The following is a 26,880-nucleotide window of genomic DNA, read 5'->3' as shown; positions in this document are numbered from 1 at the left end:
CACCCTAACCGGTCCATATGCTTGGAAGGAGCACTGTGAATGTCCACACTTCCATCCAGAAAGTGTCCAAGTATGTCTTCATGACCACAGATCAGATGGTACACCTGACGTGTCTGGAAGGGCAGTGGGCCAAGTCTGGTCCAGATCCCACTGCAATACCTTCCCAGCCTCAGTGATATGCAATACCATCTCTGTCAGTAACTTCTGGGTCATAGAACTAAGGGTGGAAATTACATGTAACTCAGCAACTCCAGCCTGTACTGAAGATAGCTGAGCTTCAAAAATAAGACTAGTGGCCTTTTGTAGTTGCCCCAATTTCTTATCACGTTCTTGGCCTGGAAGAATAGTCCAAATGGCTACTACACTATTGGCCAGATGAAATAACCCAGCCCACAGGGATCTGGTCAATTCCCTTTTTGTCCAGAGGAAATAACCCAGGCCTTTTTGTTGTGCTAATCTAATGGTAGCCCCTTGTGAGCAATCTGGGTATGTAGAAAACTGGATAAGGGCAATGTCAGGTAAAATCCAATTAGGGAGGGCAATACATACTGAAGGATTTATCCAGAACACAGGGCGCAGCCTGTAGAATAAACCCCAAAATCCAATTAATACCACAGTCCCAAGCATGGGTCCCACAAATTTCCTCCTGCCAGTGTACAATTCTTTGTTTCTTCACCAGGGTCAGTTCTCAATGTCCTTTTCAGCCAGGAATTCCTGGACTTTGGCAATGTCAGTGGAGTGAGTGTGTCTTCTTCTTTCCCAAAACAATCGAGGTTTAGCATCCTACAGGGGAGAGGTTTCCAGCACATATCACCCTGTAATAGCTGTGCTCTTTTCTAGAAAAGTCTAAAGGCACAGTTGGTCTGTCAGTGGTCAAGGGAGCTTTTTCCCTGCTGTCCAGAAGCACAGTAGAACTAGAAGAAAGAATAGGCTAATCATCAATAGGAAAATTCTCCTGATGTGGAGGGGTCTTTTTTCAGTGAGAATCCTGGGTCCAAGCAGTCAGTTTGCGGCACTTCACAGCGGTGTCGGTAGTCAGCAGGACTGGGAAAGGGCCTTTCCAGCATGGAGCCAAGGCAGTCTTTCGCTGATGGATCTTTATGTAGACCCAGGCTCCTGGTTCCAACGAGTGGCAAGGTTGCACAGGATCCTTTGGTAGTGCTTCCATCACCTGTGTATAAAAAGACTTAACACATTTCATTAGTGCCTGACAATATTTAAGCATTATGTTATTCAGCAAATGAATGTCCATCTGAGCTGGGGTAAGTGGGGGTGCAGTTGGTAGTCGGCATTGGGTGTCCTGTCAAATTTCATGAGGGCTGAGTCCAGTCGTTCGATTGGGAATGGCTCTCATACACCTCAGTGCCAAAAGAAGGGCATCCGGCCACCTTAAGTTCGTTTCAGCACAAATCTGGGCCAGTTTATTCTTTAAAATCCCGGTCTGGCGTTCCACTGTCCCAGCAGATTCTGGGTGGTGAGGGCAGTGAGTTGCACATAACTCCTGTACAATCTGTCCAGTAAAAATGAATTCCACGATCACTGTTGATAGTCACAGGGATGCCAAAACGTGGCACAAAATCTTTAAGCAAAATGTCACAACAGTCCTGACACCTGCTTTCCTGCAGGGAAAAGCTTTAACCCAATTGGTAAATACATCAACTAAAACAAAATACATATCCAGAACCACAACATGTAGACATCGAAATAAAATCAATCTGAATATTCACAAAAATTCCCCAAGGAGGAGAGTGGCCGCTGCACACCAATCTCGTGTAACTGCAACAACCATTTCCCCCCCCCCCCTTCCCTTGGTAGGCAGCCAAGCGGTGTCCTTGACTGGGGCCAGTGCATGTTAGCCATTCTCTACTTGGCTTTTTTCTTCATTTAACCTACAAAGGAAACTTTTACTCTTCAATTATACACCTTTTTCATACCATGAACACATAAACAGTACTGTTATACAGTACAGAAGTATTATCATTCAATGTATGCCACATATACCCTTTCACTAAAATAATCTTATTACAGAACTTTGGAAGAACAAGCCAGGACAAGCACACCCACTTTGAGAAGTTCACTTAATATAACTTCTAGTCCAATAGCTATCCACCATCCCCAGCCCTCTGGCTAAGAGTCTGAGGTAGCCAGAAGGATCCCTTGTACAATATGGGGAGTGGGTTAACTTTTCATGTCCTTGCTTCCAAAGACTGTCAGTATGCAAATTTTAACAACAATTCTCAATTAAAAGATTTGGCCAATGTAGTTTCTTTCTCTTACTTAAGAAAATGTATTAGACTTTAGTATATCACATTTTTCTGATATAACTAAACACTTTGTACTCGAAGTTGAACAAAACAAGTATCTGCATTGCAATGCAACATTTTCGCTTGATGTCAAATCAGACCATCTCATGAAAATATTAAACACCACAAAACAGAACATAGAACACACAACATAATTTTTTTACTGTGCCAGTAAATCAAGGTATGTTGAATGCTGTGCAGCTGGCATTAATGTTCTTTAATTATCTGAAAGACAAAAACAGAGGTCCACCCCTTCGGGGCAGGTAAATACTTAAAATATACAAATACTCTTGTTGATTCTAGGCAAAACAGAGGAATTACGCCATATTTTCTCGTATGTGCTTCTTAGACAGCCCTGGTTCAGCGGCCTCTACCTTATCAGTTAGTTAATTTGCATTAACACAGATTATTTCTGGCTTGCTTTTTATTTCTTTTAACTCCTGCTTTTAAACACTGAAAGAAAACATCACCACTTATAGTGCCTGTAGGGCCTAATAAAATGTCATTACATAGCACTGTATACATTCTTCAACTGATTTAACAAAATTGTTCATAGCCAAATGAGTGCAATCTAATAATTTCTTTGCCTGAATTCATTCACAAACATGTCAAAGACACCAAAAATTGTTCTCTTTAGCATCTTCACAAAGTTCAACTGCTGTTCCCCCCAGCAAACACAGAGTCAATTTTTCATTTTCCCTTAAAAATCAATTGCTTTTTTCCTTCCAACAGCCACTTTACCAATGCAAATCACCATTCCAAATATCCTTCTGAGTATTTGAAATCCTCATGCTTATATTCACTTACTCCTTCTTTCCACTACACCCTCAAAAGTTTCCAACCTGTTTTCCAATCACTGTGTCTGTTGCCCTCCCGCTTGGGCCCGATCCTTTTTTCCTCGCTGAATCGTCCCGTCCATGGACACTAGCTTGTTCCACAACCAGTTCTTAGCTAGGAGGGTGAGCTCCTCAACTAGCCCCACCCTTCTGGTCTTTTCCCCAAAACATTTCTACTCACAAGACTACCCAAGTCCTCCCTAGTAAGGCTTGCCACCTGGGCAAAAATACATGGCCATTCACTTAACACATAATCCAAACCCCTTTGGGGGCATACCCAGAGACCCACCCATTTGTCTGCTGACACTTAAACAGAAAAGAAAATTACACAAAAAACAAAGAAAATTACAGTCTAAGCCAAATTTTTCTACTTCTATTATATTGTCCGCTACGGGGGGGCGGGACTGTAAAATTTCAGGACAACCTCAGAGCTTCATCGCACACATGGCTTCCACTCTGAGGAATTGAAGTTCAGTTCCGCTCACACACCTAACGCCCAAATGAACAGAGCAGAAAAACATCAGTAACCGGTTAAACAAAACAGAGCCAAAGCTAAATAGTGCACCAAAACCAAATAGTGTTTCCTTATTCTATTAGAGCTCACCTATAATCATGCTATTCTTAACACAAAACACCAACAGTACCAAACAAAGCAAACATAAACTAACAAGGGTAAAACAGATAGATGGTGTAAATTCTACAGTGCTTTCCAATTCTCTATTGCTCACCAAACTGTGACAAATTTCTGTTACCAATTATCCCTTATGTCAGGTGATCAAACTGACAGAGCATATAATCAAATTTTAAAGCTTCATTAAAATAATAAAACAACAATGGAGAGTGTTGGGAATGCTCCCACATCACTTGGGAAAAATATGAATGCCCCAAGCCTTAAACCACTTTAATACTTACACATATCCAGACTGGCATGTCTGTGTATAATGTTCAGAGAAGGGAAATAGGTGGACGGGAGATTATCCTGTATACAGCTTGTCCAGCATTTCCGACATGCTGCCACTCTTGGGATGGCTGTTCTTTTACACCCTGGAATCTCCTGCGGCGTCTCTTTCAGAGATTCCAGTTCAGGTCAGCTGCCTGTCCGGCTTCAGGGTTGCAAAAACTGTTGGATCTCACTGAACCGTTAAGCTTTGCAAATGCAATCTCAGTTTTGTAACTTATACTGCTTTTTTGGCTTGCCTTTTTTTTTTTATTTTCCACAACCAGCTGGGGCTGAAGCAGTTTTACTTAGCACTTAGCATAGTCCACACTAATTCATGACCTTGAAGACAAAACAACTTCTCCCTTATCTCAGGGCTAAGCCGAATTTCAAATTAACCCGTTCCTAGACAAATTGCTCACACTGTAACAGAGGTTTTTCTTTGTGAATAAAGCTCCACTGAGATATATGATCTTATCTAGATTGAAGGTACCTTCTAATGGGCATTGTTTAAATGAATTTTCACGCGTATACAGATTCCAATCATTTAAATACCTGCAGGTTTTAGGACTATAATGTACGTACATGTAATATGCTGGGGTACCCTTAAGGGGTAAGGTGGAATATTTAGACAGTCCCTTACCCATTTTCCACTCACACAGGAGAGACTCACAAGGAAAGGGGAGGGAAGATGGGTTCACACACTCCTAGACCCAGGCAGCTTCCTCGCCGGACTATGCCAGGCTGAGTCAGCCCACCGTGGGTCGGATCTCCTAAAGATCCACTAGTTACTGGGCTAGCCCGGTAACAGCCACTCACACTGGTGTACACACACACACACCAAGGCCTCTTTTTCTTCCTTTTTCTTTTTATGTATTTTTTTTTAACCCTTTTTCAACCTTTTTTTTCTTTTTTTTTTTTTTTTTAAACCATGATGCATCTTTACCTGGTCCGGACCAATACCATGAGGCGGTATGACAACCCCTCTTGAGGCGGTAAAAACCCCTCAGCACCGGTGCATTCTAATGCATTTACCTATGCATTACCTTATGCATTACCTTATGCATTTAACTCAGCAGTTCCCAGTACTGCAATAAACTAACCTTATTGGGGCCTCTCCCCAATACCACTTTGCATCTGATCCTGCTGCACAGTCAATGAGTTCAGATGGCGTGAGCCCAACAGAGAGACAGACGTCCTCAGGGAAAATCCTCCTCCGATACCCCAATAGAGATTTCAAAAGGTCTCATACCTCTCATGTGGTGCCATGGGGTTCGGAATGATCCGTAGTAGTTGTCTGTGGGTCCGTTGCCATCCCGGATGAGCCCCCAAATTGTCGAAGAAAAACTCAGTTCTCACTTTTTGTTTGGATGCAGCAAAATCAAATACTTTATTATTTCTCCAGTAATTACCATGGAGGGAGAGAGTGCCATAGGACACAGGGTCCTGGACAGGTCTCTCAACTGGTAAACAATCACAGCAAGCCTTTATACCTTTTACAGACAATTTCTAGCAATAATACAGACAGTAAAAAACAACAACTACATTTTGTTTATACATAGCAAAAAGGCTTATCTTATTTGTCTCAATCCTAAGAAAAGCAAGCCTGCATTTTGGTTAGTGATTGCAAGGTCATAATAACTTTGTACACAGTTCCTGTCCTGTCGCCTCGCACTATCTTTGCTCCTACAAGTCTTACGTCATTAAGGTTACAGTATGGCCTGACTCTTGCTAACTAACATTCATTAAGATCTCTTCAAATCCTTGTTAATTATTTACTGGCTTCCACAAGACGGATGAACGTGTGCATTTTAAATGTACATTTTAAATGCCAGTGTAAAGGTCCCAGTGCAAATAGTAACACTCAAGAACATGATAAAGATTCAGGGCAGTTTTACTTTCACACAAACTATCATTATCTTGGGACAGACCTAATTCGTCACTCCCATCTCATGCTATTGAAGGTAAATTGTACCCATTTCATCTGACCTTTGCATAGTCTAGGAAACACATTATTGACCAGAATATTAGGATAACTGATGAAGAAACAACTCCCAAGCCTCTGTAGACACCAAAAATCCACCTTAATTTTTACACAAGATCCTGTATACCTTGGACTATCATTTAGGAAATTTAGTTTTGTTCAGATGTCCAACCAGAATAGATGCATTCAATAAAACTGATAGTTTGCTCACTGATATTGAATCTTAGGGCCATATTCAAAGGTGAATTATCAGGCGCTGGTGTAACTTGCACCTTTTTCTAGCCTCCCTCAACGTACAGTTTAAACCAACATTATGTGTAACTTACACCCACTGACCGTCTTACACATCACCTTGATTGTGACCCTGAATCTAAAGACATCCAAAGGTCTGTTTGCACTGCATTCGGCTGTGTGATTGCAGCTTGAATAAGCATACCTTCATTAGCTTTAATCTAGCTAGCTCGGCTGAAAATAGCAGTGAAGGTGCGGCATAGGCTCAGGAATGCGTGTATGTATTGATATTCAATATCATGGGCAGGCATGTACAGTCCATCCTGAAGTCCATGCCAAGGTAGCACGGTTATGCCTACCTGAGTTGCAATCGCACCTTCACTTGCAGTGTAGACATATCCTAAACTGGTGTAACTCATATGAGGCAGAGCTAGATTAGAGAGACATAGCAGGAAATGGTCAATTGTTGAATTTCAAAGTATTAGTCTCTAGCAAATGTATCTTCAAGTTACAAATTGCACAGAAGCCAGATTGTGTCACAAACCACTCATATTTATATTAATATAAATGTCTTTTGCATGTTTACATAAAACTGAAGAATCCTGTATGTACGTAGAAGATCAAATAGCTTCTCTCCATGAAGGGTATGTCTACACTTTGAACTGGAGGTGTAAATTCTGGTCGAGGAGACTTACCCACTGTAGCTCTGACAGAGCGATCATGCTAAAAGTAGAGCGTAGCTGTGGCAGGGTGAGCAGTAGGAGGGGCTAGTCGCCTGAGGTATATCCCTACTGTCTTGGACAGGATCGTACTCAGGGAGGCTAGCCCCTTCCACCGCTTGTGCATCCATGGCTACATTGTAATTGTTGTGTTCTAGCTCAATCACAGCTCGCACGGGTATGTCTCCTCGAGCTGGGAGTTGCACCTCCAGCTCAAAGTATAGATTTACTCTAATCAAATGGGTTTCAGAGTGGTAGCAGTGTTAGTCTGTATCCACAAAAACAATGAGGAGTCCTTGTGGCACATTAGAGACTAACAAATTTATTTGGGCATAAGCTTTCGTGGGCTACAGCCCACTTCATCGGATGCTAATGGAAATTTGTCAGCTTGAAATCTAGTCAGTTTCAAAAATAGAATGATTAGTAGAGCTATGTGAATAGCCAGTTTTTTGGATTAGTAGCTGAACTGCTGAATAGGAAAAAACAAAACAAAAAACAGTTTAGATCTATCTAAAATAAGCCCTGTTCAAGTTTCCAGGCATAATGAAAAAGTTGAAAATTTTTGTTTTGGGGTCAAGCAAAACATTTTCTTTGACCCTAAATGTTTATTTTTCAAGGTTGTTTACCTTTATAAAGTGTATTTTAAAATAAAATTAAGTGAAATTCCAAAATAAATCATCTTTAAAAAAACAAAAAGTTGAAATGATTTGTGTCAGAAATCCTAAATGAACCAGTTTGACATTTCTTAATTTTTTTGTGTTTGACTGATGCAGTTTGCCAAAATTGACTTGAATTTGTGAGTTGTTTTGGTGGAACCAATGGAAAAAATGATTTGCACTTTTTTTTCCCCAGCTCTAATTATTATTAGTAAAAATACTTCACCCACCTAAATCCCCTACCAATACTACTGATTTTAAATCACATTATGCTACTTTTAAAAATGTTTTTTTCTGTCCTTATGTTGTGTGAAAGACTTTCACAAACAGGAGAAACTGACTAAGGGCCAAATTCTTATCACTTATGCCAGGATAAGCCTATTGACTTCAATGGGGTTTCACATGTTTAACTGATTGCAGAATTTGAGACAGCATGTTTATATATTCGTTTGAAAAAATAATCAGACATCTCACTGTGCTTTCTTATTTCATGGAAACAATCCTGCATTTCTTGCATTCTGATCTGAGTCAAACAAAGGTTTGAGTGGAAAAGGAAGGCAGGATGGGGCCTTATGTCAGTTTAAACAAGACATTTCTGCAGTTTCCTGACTACTTGCATGCCACCTGGTGGTAACTAAATAAATCATGGTTCTGAATTCTGTGTAATTTTGATAACTAGCAATGTTTGTTAACTGTTGGTTACCAGTAATCAAATACATCACGCTAATGCAGCCGTTCTCAAACTGTGGGTTGGGACCCCAAAGTGGATTGGGACCCCAGGGCTGGCTTAGACTTGCTGGAGCCTGGGGTCAAAGCCCAAGCCCCACTGCCTAGGGCTGAAGCTTGAGGGCCAAAGCCCTTGGTGGTGGGGCTCAGGTTACAGGCTTCAACTTTGCCCCCACCCCGCTCAGAGCAGCGGGTCTTGGGCTTTGCCCCCCTCCACCCGGGGCAGCAGGGCTTGGTGGGTTCAGGCTTCAGTCATCCCCCCCTCCTGGGGTCATGTAGTAATTTTTGTTGTCAGAAGGGGATCACGGTGCAATGAAGTTTGAGAACCTCTGCGCTAATAGGTACGAAAGCAAATGCTGAGTAAAGATGACCTCTCCACTATTTTTAAAGTGGTATTTGGTTAAAAGTTATCCTTTTGATATATTATCATTTGATTCACCAGTTAATAATGAAAGCAAAGAAATCTAAGATTAAAACTCTCAGTTCATTCTTTGCTTGTTTCATTGTACCAAGGCATTGTGGTGGTGGGTTGTGAAAAGAGTATGAATCCTATATCCCATGTATGTTTCAATACTTAGGCATTATTGGGTGGGCTAAAAGAGTGAAAAACTTACTGCATGTTTTCCTTGCATTTGACATTTTGCATCACGCTGTTAATGTTATTTTACACTGATAATTTTATATTTTCCTTCTGTGTTTTTTATAAAGCCTAAGTACAGAAATATCATATTAACAAGCTAAGAATTCATATCCAAAGTCTCATGAGGTTAGCTACCATAGCAAAGGATCAGTTAAACTTTAGATAGATTTGTGAACAATTATTGGTTTATTCTTTGAGCGTGTATTAAAAAAGCATCTATCGTGAGTTAAAATTTCTTAATTTGTTTTCCCAGCATACAATATTTCATAGTAACCCTACAGTGCTGTCATGTTTAGGGCAATATCCTGGGCTTTTGTGGTAACACAAGCTAGTCTCAGGGTTTGTTATTGTGTCTTTGATAATTAATTGTAAAATATACTCCTGTATTTTGCCACTTTGTTTTGTAAAATGCATGCTGGAGATCTGTCTTTAGGGGGAGCTATGAGCCCTGTACATTTGTATTGATGTAATTCCATTGCTTGACCCATCATCTGGTCATGTTTATGCTCACCAAAAGCTAAATTTCTGAAAGTAAGCAGGATGGGTTGTTCCACTTTGTGGCATGTCACAGTCCAGAGTATATGACAAGGCTCAAACGCAAGTGTGTGATATGCCTCCCACTTTAGCAACACCCATGCTGTATGCCACAAAGTCTGCAATCCTCCTGGGTATTTTGCATCAAACTTTTTTCAGTTTTATCTGTTCTTTCATGCTTGGTGTCCATAATCTTGTAGCCATATTTTTATCCATTTCATTTGAGAGTTTCCAGGATGATACCAAATTTTTCTTCTAAGATGAAAGTGAATGCAGGCATGTGCAGTGTTGCTTCTTAAAAGTCATGGTCTCCAATAAATGGATAGAGCTTCCCTTAAATTGCATGAAGTCCTCAGATCATGAACATACACATGTGCCATGTATGTTTACATAACATTTATTTTTACACAACCAAAATACAAAGAGCTATTCTCTTTTCCTGTACTTTACATCAGTGTAACTCCAGTGGAGTTACATCTGTTTGATCTCGATGTAAAAAGAATCAGGCCCATTGTCCTTGGATGTGGAAGTTTGCACTGGAATCTTAACACGAACAGATATGAAAACATATGTTGCCAGTTCCACATCAAAGAAGGCTGTGGAGAGTGAGTTATTCCACCATTAGACCCTGTGCTGCTGCACTAATGATGCTTTAAAAAAAATAAAAGGTTGGTTGTTACTTAATCAGCTTCTTTTCTTAAATACAAAAATATCAGGTCAAACCCATTTGTCTACAGCAATATTAGGCCAGATTCCCTAGACAGCTCTGTTACCTGTGTGCTGCCTGAGTGGTGCAAAGGGAAAAGAAACTGCTTGCAATTCCCTGCTGGGGATAACTCTGTAGAAGGGGAATCCCAGCAGGGATAGTGTTGATGTAATTGTTTGCTACACCTCTCTTCCCTCAATACCTGGCACAGGAGGCGTGGAGGATGGGGGGGCAGCGGGGGAGGATGTGAAGGATGCGTGTGAGAGAAGTGGGGAGAAAGAATGGTCAGAGAAGAGTGTGATGTACTCTAGCTATCCCCATCTGAGGGATGGTTCCCTGGAGAACATTGCAAGCTTGCTTATGATTCTACAGCTGTGACAGGGCTGGGACTGAGGCAGACAATTAGGGAGTCATTACCACCTGGTTGCCCTCCCACCCCAAGTGAGTTTAGAAAATAATCTGGTCCTCTGTTTTTGAGTGGAACCCTTTGATTTGTAGTGTAAACGATTATGATCTTTACTTATGAATGTTGCTTATATTAACAGTACTTTATTTTCCTCTTTCCCCCACAGAGCTAATTTTGATGATACTGCTACCTATTCAGCAGTTGCAACGAATGTCCATGGGCAGGTGTCAACCAATGCTGCTGTGGTTGTGAGGAGTAAGTCCTATATAGCAATTAAACCTGGAATAAATATAATAAAAAAATCAGTCCTCATCTTCAAAGGAAACCTGCATAGCACCCTCAAAAGATGAGCCTGGGGACAAACATTCTTAACTCTGCTAGAAACTAAAACCCATGGACTTAATAGAGACACTGGTTTTATGGCTTGCTACAACAGTTTGTAACACACACTACTGTCTGCCAACCCTTGATTGTCCACATCATTTTAAGTGGCCTCCTACAGTATGTGTGAAACCCTTATGCTCAATAATCTGTTCCACCTTGTATTGAGTTCAGACACTCTGGTTATTTTCTCCAGAACTGAAGAAAAGTGCTGTCTGAATCTTGAAAGCTTGAGCCTTCCACCAACAGAAGTTGGTCCAATAAAAGATATTACCTAACCTACCTGGTCTCTCTCATATCCTGGTACCAACATGGCTACAACACTGCTACAAATAAGAAATAAATATCACACTCGTTTGGGTTGGATCTTAACTGTCCTTGTTTTACAGGGTTCAGAGGGGATGACGAGCCATGCCCTAGTGGGATATTACCCATCAATTGTAAGTATGCTTTCCTATTTGTGAGAAAATGTAGACACGTTATTCAATCTTATCATCGTCAGGAGCCTGAGGAATATTTTTTCAGCTCAAAATAATAAATATTTCCTCTGGCTTTGCTTTCTAAATGTTAAGATGTCACAATGGAAGATGTCCATATGCTTTTAACTTCCCAGCTATGAGTATTGACCAGCAGTATGTATCAGCTCTGGATTCCATCTACTGTTCTTATTTGACAATAATCCTCTAGTACCAAGTATCATGTACTAGTGCTCAATAGTCTCCTGATTTCTCTGTGTGCAGTGCCCCTGCCATCAGAAGTTTGCTTCACCCATATTGATGTTCAGTTTTTGGAGAAGTTTGGTGTCACCTTTGGGATGGAAGGCGAAACAGTTACCCTCAAATGTGCTCTGCTGATCACTCCGGATCTGACTAGGCTTCGACCTCGTGCTGAATGGTACAGAGATGGTAAGTAGATTTGCACTGAGATAATGTACATGCCTCCATGTAACTGAGTTTTAATTGTTCAGGTGCAGATTCCTTCCCGCAAGTCTGTGTGCAGGCTTAGAATTCACCTTCCTAAGAGAAAAAAGATTGATTGTAACCCCGGTCCCAATATATCTTTTTTACCTTCTGTGACTATCTCAGATGAGAGATATTTTCCTTCATAGTCCATCTCTGCTGGAGTGTTGTCCAAAATGACCCTGTTTGAAGAGTAAGAAGAAGTAGGTACCAAAATAACTAGGTAAGGGACACAGAGAGTTATGAAGACGCTAACCAGGCAATTTGAAGAAGCCTGAACTTAGTGTCAATTGTTGAGAGACAGATTCAGCTGCTGAGGATTTGCATAGGTACAGTAGAACCTCAGAGTCAGAAACACCTCGGGAATGGAGGTTGTTCATAACACTGAAGAAAATGTTATGGTTCTTTCAAAAGTTTACCACTGAACATTGTCTTAATATAGCTTTCAAACTTTACTATGCAGAAGAAAAATGCTGTTTTTTACCATCTTAATTTAAATGAAACAAGCACAGAAACAGTTTCCTTACCTTGTCAAATTTTTTGTAAACTTTCCCTTTATTTTTTTAGTAGTTTGCATTTAGTACATTAGTGTACTGTACAGTATTTGCTTTTTTCTTTTTGTCTCTGCTGCCTGATTGCGTACTTCTGGTTCCAAATGAGGTGTGTGGTTGACCAGTCAGTTTGTAACTCTGGTATTCGTAACTCTGAGGTTCTACTGTACCTGTAGGCAGTGCCAACCACACATCATCCTACAGAAAAAGAGGCATCTATCAAGTTAATTGTTTCAGAAGTGTGGAGATTTACAAAGGCCCTAATAAGCCCCCCTCTCCCAGAATATCATTGGTCTCTTGATGGTTGTTGGGTGGCTGTCATAGTTAATTTGACTCCTTCATGCTAAACTCTTGACACACAGGTGGACGCAGAAAACAGCCTCTCATCCATCCAAACAAATGTTAAAATATTTACCTGTGAAATAATAATTCCATTTCTCCTACAAGCTAGGAAGGAAGAGACACAGACAGAATGATTTTGTTGTTATTTCTGTTTTTAAAAACTTGGGAGGTGATCACATACTGTATTGATGGAGTCATGTAAGTACATAGATAGAAGAAACTTGGTTATTGGAGAAGGAGATTTGTGGAGCAACAGCCCCATGTGTTCAGAGAAACATAACCGCAAAGGCATTCAAATGTTTTGTAGCCACTTCAGTAGCCAAGACTTCCCATTGTGCAGTCCAGACTGAAATTCTTTGGGTGGCTGTGTGTTAGAAACCTGCATGAACACACTTTAATTTATACCTATTAGTGTAATTTTAGGGATTTTTTTGGGACGGGGAGGAAAGGGAGGATATTTATTTTTAAATAAATCATTCATAAAACATAAAAGTAACTAATACAAATATGTTAATTGGCTGTTAGGAGGGATCACTAGAGATTTCTCTCACCAGTGTACCCAGATATCCTCGGGCAAGACTCTGAAGAGGCCAGCCTGGATGTAGTGAGATGTAGTGAGAATATGGATCAGTTGTCACGATCACTTGGGGCAGCCTCTCTCAGAAGTGCCCACATTTTGGAGGAAGGATTCCCACACAACCATTGCTGGAATTGTGCCCCTGCTAGTCTGATGGAAATACTCACCATCACCAAGGTGTATGTGTGAAAGTGACAAACAACAATGGGGCAAATTAGATAGGAAAAATACAAGACTAGTTGTTTACATAAAGCAGGATGGGTTTTGGCTGGAGATGCCTGATCCTTTGGGGCAGGGACTGCCTTTTTTTCTGGGTTTGTCAATGTTTAGCACATGGGGTCCTGTTCCAAGACTGGAGCTCCTAAGTGCTACCACAATACAAATAATAAACAATAACTACAGTTTTATTCACTGTGGGCCAAACCCTGATGCCTGTGTTTGGAGTGCTGAACCTGCTGCCACCAAAGCCTTTTTGTTACTGTCAGAACTGGGAGCTCATTTCAGCCATCAGTTTGTACATTGTTGTTAGTCAGGCAAACCTCTGACTGGGCCCAATCCAGAAAGGTGCTGAGCACCTGAAATTTATATCAGCTGCCACTGAAGCTAATTGGAATTGCAGGTATCCAACAGATGTCGAGTTGTACTCAATTTTTAGTTCACTGGGCATTTTCCTTGGATTATGAAAACTGGAAAAGGACTTCAAGATTTGGGCCTGTAGGTTTAGTCCCTAATGACACCAACATATTCTCATTAAGCTATGTGAAGATTTGTACGGTTGGTGTAACTTCCTCAAGCACTGAGGTGAAGATTGGGGGTGAAATCCTGGCCTCACTGAAGTCAGTGGGTGTCTTGCCATTGACTTGAATGGGGCTAGGATTTCAGTCCAATATCCAAATGATTTAATGAAAAACAAAACAGTATTGTTCTGTTGAACACTAGTGGTAAAAACTGACCTCCGATGTGCACATGCGTATCACACTGACATCATGGGGAAGCTTATGTGACAGAGATTCCCCCCAAGAATAGCAGGGATTAATGTGATTATTATGTTATTGCAGTGAACACCTGCTATATGCTTCAAATCGCGGCAGTGACACTTTTAGGCCAGGAGACCCACTGCCTAAATTTTGGGGGGCAAGAAGGTTAATAATGGAACTAACATGATGACTATCTTTTAAAGTGCTCTGGTTTTAGAGGGACTTTGGCCTTGAACTCAAATCTTGGATTAACATCTATTATTTCAGACAAGTTATGTTTAAATCTGGGTTGGTATTAAAATAATTTCTATTTTTCTTAAATGTTTACCGATTTTATTATGCAAATGATAGACATCTAAAGACCTGAGATGGTTCTCTCTGGTTTATTTATATTAATTATACACAAGAGAATGTTGTGTTTATTCAAAATTAATAAACTTCAGAGCAGTTGTTGGTCACTAAACTCTAGGAGATATGTAAATCAAATCCTCTGAAATGGTTTCAAGTCTCTGACTCTATAAGTAGTACATTTAAAATTCCTACCTTAATTTAAACCAGTTTAAGATGCTAAAGAACCTGTACTGAAATTATTATTGAAGATTGTACATCTAAATCGAGTTTGGATATGATTTTGGATGGTTGCAGATTCTTTTAAAAAAAAAATTCTAAAGTAATAAATTTAGTGAGAGTGCAGAATTTGGCTGATATTTTAACAGAACATAATATGTAACATGGGAAATTAATGTGAGGGAAAACCCCCAAACACAGTCATTTCTATCAGTGCATATGTGATTTCAACAGAAACAAGCTGCAACTTTTAGGGAACTTTTGGCCTAACTAACACATGGCAGAGCTCTGAGTTTTCAGGGTATCTTGAGTGAGTCAAGATCCCTGGCACGTCCAGACTCATTCTCTAGCAGATTCTGGAGGAATTGATAGCATATAGTACATTGAGATAGAGGCATATTCTAGTAGTTTGAGTTCAGAACGGAGAGCCTGGAACTCAGATATTATGGTCATAGCAGACCACATAACTGTCTTGACAGACAGAACTCCTGAGTCCTATTCTAGGCTCCAAAGCTGACTCCCTCTCTGGCCTTGTTTGGAAAGTCACAGAAGCCACTACATTTTCAAACTTGACTATCTAAAGGAAGGAACCCATGCCCACATTCAGGCACTTAAGTAAGTGGCCTGATTTTCACAGGAGCTGAGCACTCAGGCTTGTACTTCATTGTGATCACTTTGCTCCAAGTTTTTCATAAATTGGGGAAAAAATTAAAAAGAAAATGCAAAAGTTTTAGCTGCAAGGGGTTTTCAGCTTTCACCTCAAACTGTTCACACAGCTCTATACAATGCAGTGAACACAAACTGTGCAAAATGCAATAGAAAGGGGGAAATGTAGGAATGCCATATAAGGAGCCCATGATTAAGAGCTGGAAAGAGGCCTCACTGAAATTACCTTGTACAAATCCTGAAAGATTCCCTTAAGAATCAGGCTTGGTGGAAATACCTAGGTAATAATGTATTGCTTCAATTTATGTAGGCAGATGGCCAGATATTCATTACCCGGTCCTTTACTGTCAGCTTTATCACTTGAAGATGTGGCACATTTTTTCCACCCCTTGTGCCGCTCTGTGTTCAGTATATATATTCATTGGCTAAAATAATTTGTCTGCAATCTTTTGAACATCTACTCCAAAGTGTATTTGAGCAACAGGGCAATAATCAAGCATAGCGCTGTGGCTGAACTTTGAATGTAATGCTGCTGCATTGATTATCATAGAACTCAATGGGTTAAAAATCAAAAGTTCTATCAATGATTAAAAGAAAAGGAGACTGAGGGACTTCCTTGGCCATCATAAAATATTCTGCTCATTTCATTGCTCCCATCTCACTAGTCAATCAGACTAATTTACATTAATCCTGGGGCGCCACCTCTGTCTGACCTGTGAGAAATTCAGATTTAATTGGATTCACTGCTCAGCAGGTATGCCTGGAGGGTTTCAGAGTCAGTGTATCTTTACAGCAAGGCTTCAGATTAAACTGAAATCTGGTCTTTAAAGTTAAAGAAAGAAATTTGACTAATCTGACGTTTGACCTGAATAGGTAGAAAAGTGTATTTAAAAGCATAATTACACACTGCTGTCGTTACTGTGTACTTTAGATTTTCAGCATTGTTTCAAAACGGGGCTTAAAATATTTTCTTGTCAGTGTATTAAAAATGATGAAGGGAAATCATTCCCTTTGCTGTAGCAGGTACAGCACAGAATAGCTAAATTGTACACTCCTCTCCCCATACTCATTGGTCAAATGAGTTTGCAGGGGCACAGCTTAGTTCTCGTAGGTAAATATTTTCATAGACTACAAACACTACCATGTTGAGTAAAGATGGCATAAACAGCAGTCTGTGCCACTGATTAACACAGAAGTGATCTTGGATGAAGATTGCTATTACTAATTCAGTGACACATGCTTGATCACAATTCTCTTCCAGGTGTGCTAATAAAAGACTCCAAGTGGACGAAAATCTCCTTTGGAGAAGGCCAAGCAGCACTGTCTTTCACACATCTGAACAAGGATGATGAAGGCTTATACACCCTGCGCATAATCACGAAAGGCGGGGTGAACGAGTACAGTGCATTCATGTTTGTCAGAGGTATGCTTGTCATTCTTTGTTGGGAGAAGACTTAGCAAATCCAATTAGGAAAAGTCATTTAATTTAGCACCATAGTATAATAAAGGAAGCCTAAAAGAAATCCGAAGCATGGCATTATATAGATGGGGAATTTATCCACTGGTCTGTGTCAGGGACAATATAGTCACACTGCACCAGGAGGAGCTCAAGGTGTGATTGTGCTCTGGAAAATATGATCCTTTCTAGAGACCCAAGGAGCCCATCCTTAATGATGGTGCAGCCTACTCCTTTCTTCACAGATGGCCAGCTTCTCTGACTGGCACTCTACAGCGTAACAGGGCACTGTCTGCTCCTGCCTCCTAGCACCATAGGAACTTGCTCGGACTCCATGGTTGTGTACTCAAGACCATGCCATTTGTTTTCATTTCCTCCACCAACATCTTTACAGTCCCATGCAGCAATGCTATTTACAGTGTCCTCCATGCTTTTGGGACTTTCAGGACTCCAGAGGAGCAGAGGTCTCCCTTTTATGAGGTCTCTGCCTCAGTTAGGTCTGTTCCTCTCTCTCCCTTCCTTCCTTCTACTGTCTTTCTTATCAGTCTCCTGCTGATGGGCTAATTGGCTCTTTAGCTCACCCACCCCTCACACCTGATTAGATAATTAACTTCAACAGCATCAGTCTGCCTTCTCTGGGGGAACTAATTGGTGTAGAATGATCAGCATGTAGGCTCACTGGTTAACTCCCTACACTCTGTCACATAGAGCCTTGAACGTGCCTGCACCCAGTCCCTCCTCTTTGTGCTGGCTTTTGCTACTGGGCTCCCTAGGCTAGAGCAGGCCATTTACATTCTCAAGTTCAGAGACTGTGGTTATGCCTGACCCTTGCACAGAGGGTGGTGAGGAGGGGGAAGGAAGATTCTGTGTACCCTCCCTTCAGTGTACCAGAGCCAATCACAGCCTAGGACTTTGTTCACTTGGGGAAGAGAGGGAAAAATGTGTTTTTCACAAGAGACATAGATGAAAAGGAGAGGAATTAATTAAAATAGAATACAGGTCAGAGTTTGCCCTCACATTTGCATTCACAACTCCCACTGATTCAGCCCGAGCTCCCACAGGCATCTGTGGGCAGAGCATAGCTCTATATTTCTTTTGTTTTTAAAAATGAGTATGTTTCTGTCTGTGCAGTTCTTTAATTCTGATCCTCAGCAATTGTAAATTGGTGCAGATCCGTCAAAGGCAAGGGAGCTATGCTGATATACTCCCACTGTGGATCTGGCTTATTCTGTTTACAAGTGTACCAGCACGTGCGTGTGGTCTTCCTCAAAAAGATTTCATCCACACAGGTCCATTTGTGTGTGTGTGTGGATACGGGTGGTGGCTGGGTGTCCATCATTTCCTGTGTGGCTAGTGCACAAACTGCATTGGCTCTATGGCTACTGTCATAGGTTTATTCCCCACTTTGAACTTTAGCGTTCAAAAGGTGGGGACCTGCATGTACCTTTCTAAGCTTAAATCCTAGCTTAGATCTGATAGCGCTGCCACCAACCAAAAATATAGTGTTTTGGTGCACTTTCCATTCCTCCCAAACCTTCCTTGGGGAACCCAAGACCCAAACCCCTTGGGTCTTAACACAAAGGGAAATAAACCATTCCCCCACCTTTCCCCCTCCCAGACTTTCCCTCCCTTGGTCGTCTGGAGAGACTACACTGATTCAAACTCCTTGAATCTAAAACAAAGAGGGATTCACCTTCCCCCTCCTCTTTTCCCCCCACCTCTCCCTGGTGAGTCAGACTAATCCCCTGAGGTCTCAAACAAGGGAAAAAATCACTCAGGTTCTTAAAAAGAAAGCTTTTATTAAAAGAAAGTTTTTCTTTTCTTTTCTATCTCTGTACCATCAGGATGGAAATGCTTACAGGGTATACAGCTTATAAAAACTAAGGGGACTCCCTCCCCCCCTAGTATAAGTACAAGTTACAGCAAACAGAGGTAAAATATCTTTCCAGCAAAATACACATTTGCAATAAAGAAAACAAACAAAAGACTAATCCGCCTTCTAGCTAGTACTTACTATCTTGCACATGAGAAACTGTTTCAGAAAGATTGGAGAAACCTGGTTGCACGTCTGGCTTCTCTTAGATCCAAGAGAGAACGGACAACAAAACAAAAAGCACAAACAAAGACTTCCCTCCACCGAGATTTGAAAGTATCTTGTCCCCTTATTGGTCCTCTGGTCAGGTGTCAGCCAGGCTTACTGAGCTTGTTAACCCTTTACAGGTAAAAGAGACATTAACCCTTAACTATCTGTTTATGACAGCTACACTGCATTTTAACACCCCCCCTCTCCCCCACCAATGGCAGCGAGTCTCAGAGCCTGACTCTACAGACTCAGGGTCTCACTACAGCACTAAAAACAGCTGTGTAGACATTCAGGCTCAGACTCTGAGGCCAGGGAGTGGGTGTGTTTCAGAGACCAAGCTCCAGCTTGTACCTGAATATTCACACAGCTATTTTTAATGCTATAGCATGACTCACGTGAGCCTGAGTGTGTGGACCCAGTCTCTGAGACTCATTGCCGTTTTAAAATGTAGTATAGATGTATCATCTGTCCCTGGCAGCCACACTCCCTGCTCTCACTGGAACCAGGCTACTAGGGCTTCCTTGTTCCTAGTCCACTCTCTAGGAAGGAGAATCCCACTTGAAAGGGGAAAAGGTCATGGAAAGCATATTAACTTTCTTGGGGAATCTCCATTGTGCAGGTAGATGAATAACAAGCATATCCTTTCTACACCTACACTTTGACCCCTTCCCACTCACAGGTCCCTAGATTTGTGGAGAGCCCTCCATGAGATCCATTCCAAGGGGAGACAAACTTCCAAGGTGGTACTTGGACTCCCCGCTTTTCATGTGGGCCATGATCTGAAGGTAGAGGGCAACCTCCCGGTATATAACATAAGGGTTCAAAGGGTGGGATCATACTGGGGCCTGGTCCTGAGCATCTACCTCTCAACACCATTGTCATTGCAATAGGGTGGCAAGTTGTGGACAGAGATACAGGACTTCTCTGAGTCACCCTAAACTCAGGTGCTAGAATCCTGCATAAAGATACAGCATAAATACTTCAGCAGGTGGATGTTTCTTGAGGTGTGGTATGTCTCTGAGAATATGCAGAGAAAGCCTTAGGAACAGTCGAGACTTGGGAAGAAGCTTAGATTGAGGTTTCTGTTAAGTAGTGGTTGTTTCTGTCAACAACAGAGACAAAACCAGGAAAGAGGAAGTTTGGAATTTATCCAATATGTGTATACGCCTATTTTAGCAGGGTGAAAACTCCACCTGTTAACAGGCTTCATTAGGAGTTGTGGGTGCTCAACACTTCTTAGGATCAGGCCACATATAGGTGTCTCAGCTAAGAAACATTAATTACTTATCAGTGTCTGTATCTCAAGATTTGAATTAGGAAGTAACCTTAGAAATGTAGCAAACGCTCACACACCAAGTAGCCTTAGGAAATGTCTTTTTCCTGACCACATGATCTTCAGTGAGTGCCTCTCTCTGACCAAGGAGAGACTGAAATCCTTCTTTCTGAAGGGTGAGATTTTCAGAAGCACAAAGGGAAGTTAGTTGTTCAACTCCTATTGAAAGTCAGTGAGAATTTGGTGCCTAATATCCATTTCTACCCTCCAAAATTTGCACCCAGGTTTCTAAACCTATAGATAGACCTCACTGGGCTTGCTTCACCACTGTTACTCCAGCGTAACCTCATGGAAATCATTGGAGTCTCACTGGCATAAAACAGGAGTAATAGATGGATTGAGCAATCTGTGTAATTCATCTTTGATGTGCTATAACAACGGAGTCTCTCTCCGAACCTGAGAAGTATTGTAGTCAACTCTGATTTGATTTTTTTTCTGATCTAGATGCTGACGCATTAATTGCTGGGGCACCCGGGGCACCAATGGATGTTAAATGCTATGATGCTAACAGAGATTATGTCATTGTAACCTGGAAACCACCAAATACAGCCAGTGAGAGTCCAGTCATAGGATATTTTGTTGACAGGTGTGTGCGCGTGTATATTTGTGGATTTGTTTTTTGTGTATCAAATTGTATGTACTGAAAAAAGTCACTATTTTTATGCCCTGCACCTCATTACTGAGTCTATTTGGGGCCACTATAGTTCCTGGAACAATTTAGAGCAGCCTTAGGGCCGTTCTAATTCGCACCCTGCTGGAGCAGCCTTCAAGGAGTTGTTCCAGTTGCTGGGGAGCATTGAGTGAAGCAGTGCTCCAGCCATGCCCCCTTCTTCTTCATGTTATCTTAAACTGGTGCTTGTGTACTCAAGACAGTGATTCATCCAAACCAGGGGACTACTCAACTGGAAGTTTAAGCCAACATGATAGCCCTTCTGCTCCTGAAATCTGCTCTAAATTCTGTTGGCAGTCCTGCACAGGACAGGCAGGTCAGGATTAGGGGAATCCGAGGCCACCTTTGCACTCCTCCTGACCTGCAATGAGTGCTCCTCAGCTGTAGTCAAAGCCCAGCATCTCGTCCTTCACATTTAAAATGAGCAATGTACTATACACACAGATATTACTGCTATAATGTCAGTATATACAGTATTCTATATTAAAAATAACGATTTACCCACTGTTGCTACATTGTTGTATCTGATACACTGTAGTTATGTCCTATCTCCCAGACTTCTGGGAACTGTAGGTAAATGTTGATTTTAAAATGGCATTCACTAGGGTGTCAAGTATCAGAGGGGTAGCCGTGTTAGTCTGGATCTGTAAAAGCAGCAAAGAATCCTGTGGCACCTTCTAGACTAACAGATGTTTTGCAGCATGAGCTTTCGTGGGTGAATACCCACTTCGTCGGATACACTAGGGTGAGATTCACCACTCTGAGGGCTCTACAATGTCTATGGACCATTTAAGTTCCATTTAAACACTCAAAATAAGGCTTTACATGGTGCGTAGACCATGGGTGAATTTCACCCATTATGTATATAATCTAGTGTTCCTTTTGATATAACACAACTAATTTTCTCTCAGTAATAAAGTATTATGGGCCATATACCCAGCTCGCATCAATCGGGGTTGCTCCATGGAAGTCAATGGAGCTACACCGATTTAAATCAGCTGTGGATTTGGCTCTCTGTTAATAAGCACAATACTAATTGCACATGCTCATTTTGGCACCCTGATATATGATCTCCTTTTCTTACTCCTAGATGTGAAGTGGGTACTGAGAACTGGGTCCAGTGCAATGATGCTCCAGTAAAAATCTGCAAATACCCTGTAACTGGACTGTTTGAGGGACGGTCTTACATATTCCGTGTGAGAGCAGTGAACAAGTCGGGTATTAGCAGGCCGTCTAGAGTCTCTGAAGCAGTTGCAGCTCTTGATCCTGTTGACCTGGACAGATTACAAAGTAGGTAATGCAACAACTAAAAAGCTGTTCCACGTTTACACTGTAATTTTTGAAAGAGGTTTTATTTGCTGGTTTATTTGGTGAGTAACCAAATGGGCAGTGCCAACCTCTTCATTTTGGATCTGCTTTTCAGCTTCCATTCTTTCCCAGAGCTCCTCCACTTGCTAATTATAATGAAGGCACTCCCACTGTGACAGCAAGGTCCACACTGGCAACTTGCCAGGAGCCCAAGGGTGCCAATTCATTTATATATAGTTGCACAGTTTTTAAATGTAAAAGAAATGCTTAAAGGTGTAATGAGTAACATTTTCAAAAGCACATAAAGGCCAGCTTTTGAAAGGTATTTAGATACTGTTCTGCTTTGTGTTGTAACACATAAGGGCCAGGTTTTGGAAGGTATTTAGGTGCCTAAATAGCTTTCAAAATCTGGCCATATGTCTCATTTTCAAAGGTGCTGTGATGCTGAGTGGAGCAACGCCTAAATGCCTTTAAAAATCAGGACCAAAGTCACTTTTGAAAATATTACTCTATATGTCTGTGTTAGCTGAATGGAATTTGCTTGTTGTTTGAATTCACTAGTAGTAAAATCCTACAATCTTGCCTCTATTTTTTCATATCCAGTTGTTACAGGCAAAGGCCAGCCACTGGCTGCATATTGCTCTTCTATCACACGGTGGGCACCCCTGATATTCTGGTCTGTAAGGGAACACTATCAGTGCTGCTCAAGGTATAGGCCATGGTACCTGCTGGAGAGCAGTTAGATGAACGTTCAGTTTGACTGAAATTTAACACTATGCAAAGGGTCAGCACCAGGGCTGGCTCTACTGTTTTCGCCGCCCCAAGCAGTGTGCCGAATTGCCACCGTGGACGGAGGGGGCAGTCCGTGTGCCGTTAGGGTGGCACGCACGTTTCCACGGCGGTGGCAATTCGGTGGCAGCTTCTGTCTTCCAGCTGGAAGAAAGAAGCTGCGCTGCCGCGCACAGCTGAACATAGAAGCCGCCGCAGAATTGTCGCCACCGCGGAAACGCACGTGCCGCCCTAACGGCACACAGACTGCCCCTGCCGTCCGTGGCGGCAATTCGGCACACTGCTTGGGGGCAAAAACACACGGACTGCCGCCCCTTGCAGATTGCCACCCCAAGCACCTGCTTGGAATGCTGGTGCCTGGAGCCGGCCCTGGTCAGCACAAAGGCTATGGATTTGTGACACTCTACTCAAGCTCTGTTTTGTGCTGGCCTTCTGTCCAGGGATGAATTTCACCCACTATGAAGACCAAAAGTTCACTTGTTCCTTGTAACATGTTGTTGTTGTCCTCAGTTAGCTTACTCACACACATTCATGTCCAGTCCTCAAAAGTCCAGTTGATAACACACATTGCCACTGTGCCACAGCACTGATTCCATCAGTTAAGAATATGATTCTTGTTTTTCAGTTAATCTTTAAATGGTCTCTTCTTGTTTGTGAGTGAGTACTAGTCAGTGCTAGTAAAGGTGGCAGAATCAGTGTGTAACAATGAATGAGAATCCGTATGTACAAAGCTGTAATACCAGAGTTGAGATAGCAGACACTACCAGGGGCGGCTCTAGCAATTTCGCCGCCCCAAGCACGGTGGCATGCCACGGGGGGGGCTCTGGCGGTCGCCCGTCCCGCAGCTCCGGTGGACCTCCTGAAGAAGTGCCTGCGGAGGGTCCGCTGGTCCCGCGGCTCCAGGTCCACTGGAGCTGCCTGCCTCCCTCCCGGCGACCGGCAGAGCGCCCCCTGCGGCATGCCGCCCCAAGCACGCGCTTGGTGTGCTGGGGTCTGGAGCCGGCCCTGGACACTACACAAGTGTTTATCTGTAAATACACTTTATTGCACAGAGAACTAACTGTAAATGAATGTTTTGGTCTACAGCTGTTCATCTGGATGGAGGCAGAGAAATTGTAATATGTCAGGATGACCTTGAAGGTATGTAGCGCTACCATGATTTCATTTCATCTATTTATATCCAAGGAATTTAAGATTATAATTAGAAACATGACATCTTGAAAAAAAATCCACCTAGTGAGCCAACTCTTAATAAAATTAAATAAATGCAGATATTCAGGCTTTCAAGCTTAAGATAACATCAACACAGGCAAAAGTCTGAAGGGGGGGATAGATTCAGGGGTGGCTCTAGAAATTACGCCACCCCAAGGCATGCCTGCGGGAGCTCCATCCGGGCCGCGGGACCAGCGCACCCGCCGCAGTCATGCCTGTGGGAGCTCAAGCGGAGCCGCGGGAAGAGGGGACCCTCCGCAGTTATGCCTGTGGCAGGTCCGCTCGTCCCGGGGCTCCAGTGGACCTCCCGCAGGCATGACTGTTGAAGGTCTGCCGGAGCCAAATGCCGCCCTGCCGGGACAATGCCGCCCCACGCGCCTGCTTGGCGCGCTGGGGTCTGGAGCCGGCCCTGGATAGATTCATGCTTTTGATTGTGCCATTTTCATTGTGCATTTCTCCTTCTTTCTTTCAATAGTCACAATCTGAGATTAAACAGCTGAATCTTGTGTTTGATTATTGCCAATTTATTTCTCATCCCTATCCTGTGAGCCTAGTGTGGCTTTTTGGTCAAAGTTTGAAGCTCTGGTAAACATTGTGTTTGCCATTTTTAATGGAAGATATACTTTTCCTGAGAAGTGCTAAGGGTTTGCCACAGTCAGTGATGCCTGTAAAGAGTTAGAGATTCTCAGGATGAGGTCCTAGATGCCTTCTACCTGCAATTTTGTTCTGGTAGAATATTTGTTCTGCTTACTTTGCCTAGCAAGATACAAATGTTAACTAGGATAGCTGAGTACTGTTGAAGATAAAAGGGCATTAACCACTCTCACACCAGTATAAAAGTGGTGCAACTGCACTGATACTGTGACATAGTGGAGTTTATACCCATGTAAAACTGATGTAATGGAATGGAGAAGCTGGCTAAGAGATTTGAGATGCCTTTGTTTGTAGGCATTCTGAACTGCAGAATGGAAAACTTTAAGGTTCTTGATTCTGACAGTGTTTGTTACTAATGAAATGACAGTGTTACTAGACTGTCAAATGGTTAAAAAAATAATCACAATTAATAGCAATTTTAATTGCACTGTTAATACTAGAATACTAATTTAAATTAATTATAAATATTTTTGGATTTTTTTTCACATTTTCAATAGGGCTCTCGATTAATCGCAGTTAACTCATGGGATTAACTCAAAAATTAATCATGATTAAAAAAATCACAATTAATCAGTTTTAATCGCACTGTTAAACAATAGAATCCCAACTGAAAGTTATTAAATAGTTTTTGATGTTTTTCTACATTTTCAAATATATTGATTTTAATTACAACACAGAATACAAAGTATACAGTACTCACTTTATATTATTATTTTTGATTACAAGTATTTATACTGTAAAAATGATAAAGAAAAGAAATAGTATTTTTCAATTCACCTCATACAAGTACTATAGTGTAATCTCTTTATCATGAAAGTGCAACTTAAAAAAAATCTACATTTGTGTTACATAACTGCACTGAAAAACAAAACAATGTAAAACTTTAGAGCCTACAAGTCCACTCAGTTCTACTTCTTGTTCAGCCAACCACTACGACAAACACGTTTCTTTACATTTATGGGAGATAATGCTGCCCGCTTCTTATTTACAATGTCATCTGAAAGTGAGAACAGGTGTTCGCATGGCACTTTTGTAGCCAACATTGCAAGGTATTTATGTGCCAGATATGCTAAACATTTGTATGCCCCTTCATGCTTCGGCCATCATTCCAGAGGACATGCTTCCATGCTGATGATGCTTATTAAAAGAATAATGCATTAATTAAATTTGTGACTGAACTCCTTTGGGAGAGTTGTATGCCTCCTCCTCTGTTTTCCTGCATTCTGCCATATATTTCATGTTGTAGCAGTCTCAGATGATGACCCAGCACTTGTTCATTTTAAGAACACTTTCACTGCAGATTTGACAAAACCAATGTGAGATTTCTAAGGATAGATAGAGCACTCTACCCAAGGTTTAAGAATCTGAAATGCCTTCCAAAATCTGAGAGGAATGAGGTGTGGAGCATGCTTTCAGATGTCTTAAAAGAGCAACGCGCTGATACAGAAACTACAGAACCCGAACCACCAAAAAAGAAAATGAATCTTCTGCTGGTGGCATCTGACTCGGATGATGAAAATGAACATGCATTGGTTTGTACTATTTTGAATTGTTACTGAGCAGAAGCCGTCATCAGCATGGACATATGCCCACTAGAATGGTGGTTGAAGCATGAAGGGACATATGAATCTTTAGCACATGTGGCACATAAATATCTTGCAACGTGAGCTATGACAA

At 41.7% G+C, this 26,880-nt stretch overlaps 1 protein-coding gene across 7 annotated transcripts in view; it reads left to right on the top strand.

The window, feature by feature from the left end:
• The window catches only part of MYOM2 (myomesin 2), a 139,278-nt gene that overhangs the window by 39,970 nt on the left and 72,428 nt on the right, over positions 1–26,880 (top strand). For all 7 annotated transcript variants that reach the window (XM_039531537.1, XM_039531536.1, XM_039531541.1 and 4 more), the window contains 7 exons: positions 10,845–10,933; positions 11,449–11,499; positions 11,800–11,964; positions 16,960–17,121; positions 21,015–21,156; positions 22,331–22,530; positions 24,424–24,477. In XM_039531537.1, the coding sequence (XP_039387471.1) occupies positions 10,845–10,933; positions 11,449–11,499; positions 11,800–11,964; positions 16,960–17,121; positions 21,015–21,156; positions 22,331–22,530; positions 24,424–24,477 (863 nt within the window). The remainder of the gene's footprint in view (positions 1–10,844; positions 10,934–11,448; positions 11,500–11,799; positions 11,965–16,959; positions 17,122–21,014; positions 21,157–22,330; positions 22,531–24,423; positions 24,478–26,880) is intronic.

Source organism: Mauremys reevesii, linkage group 3 (genome assembly GCF_016161935.1).
Source record: "Mauremys reevesii isolate NIE-2019 linkage group 3, ASM1616193v1, whole genome shotgun sequence".
Classification (NCBI taxonomy): Eukaryota; Metazoa; Chordata; order Testudines; family Geoemydidae; genus Mauremys; species Mauremys reevesii.
This window is presented reverse-complemented; position numbering and strand designations above follow the sequence as displayed.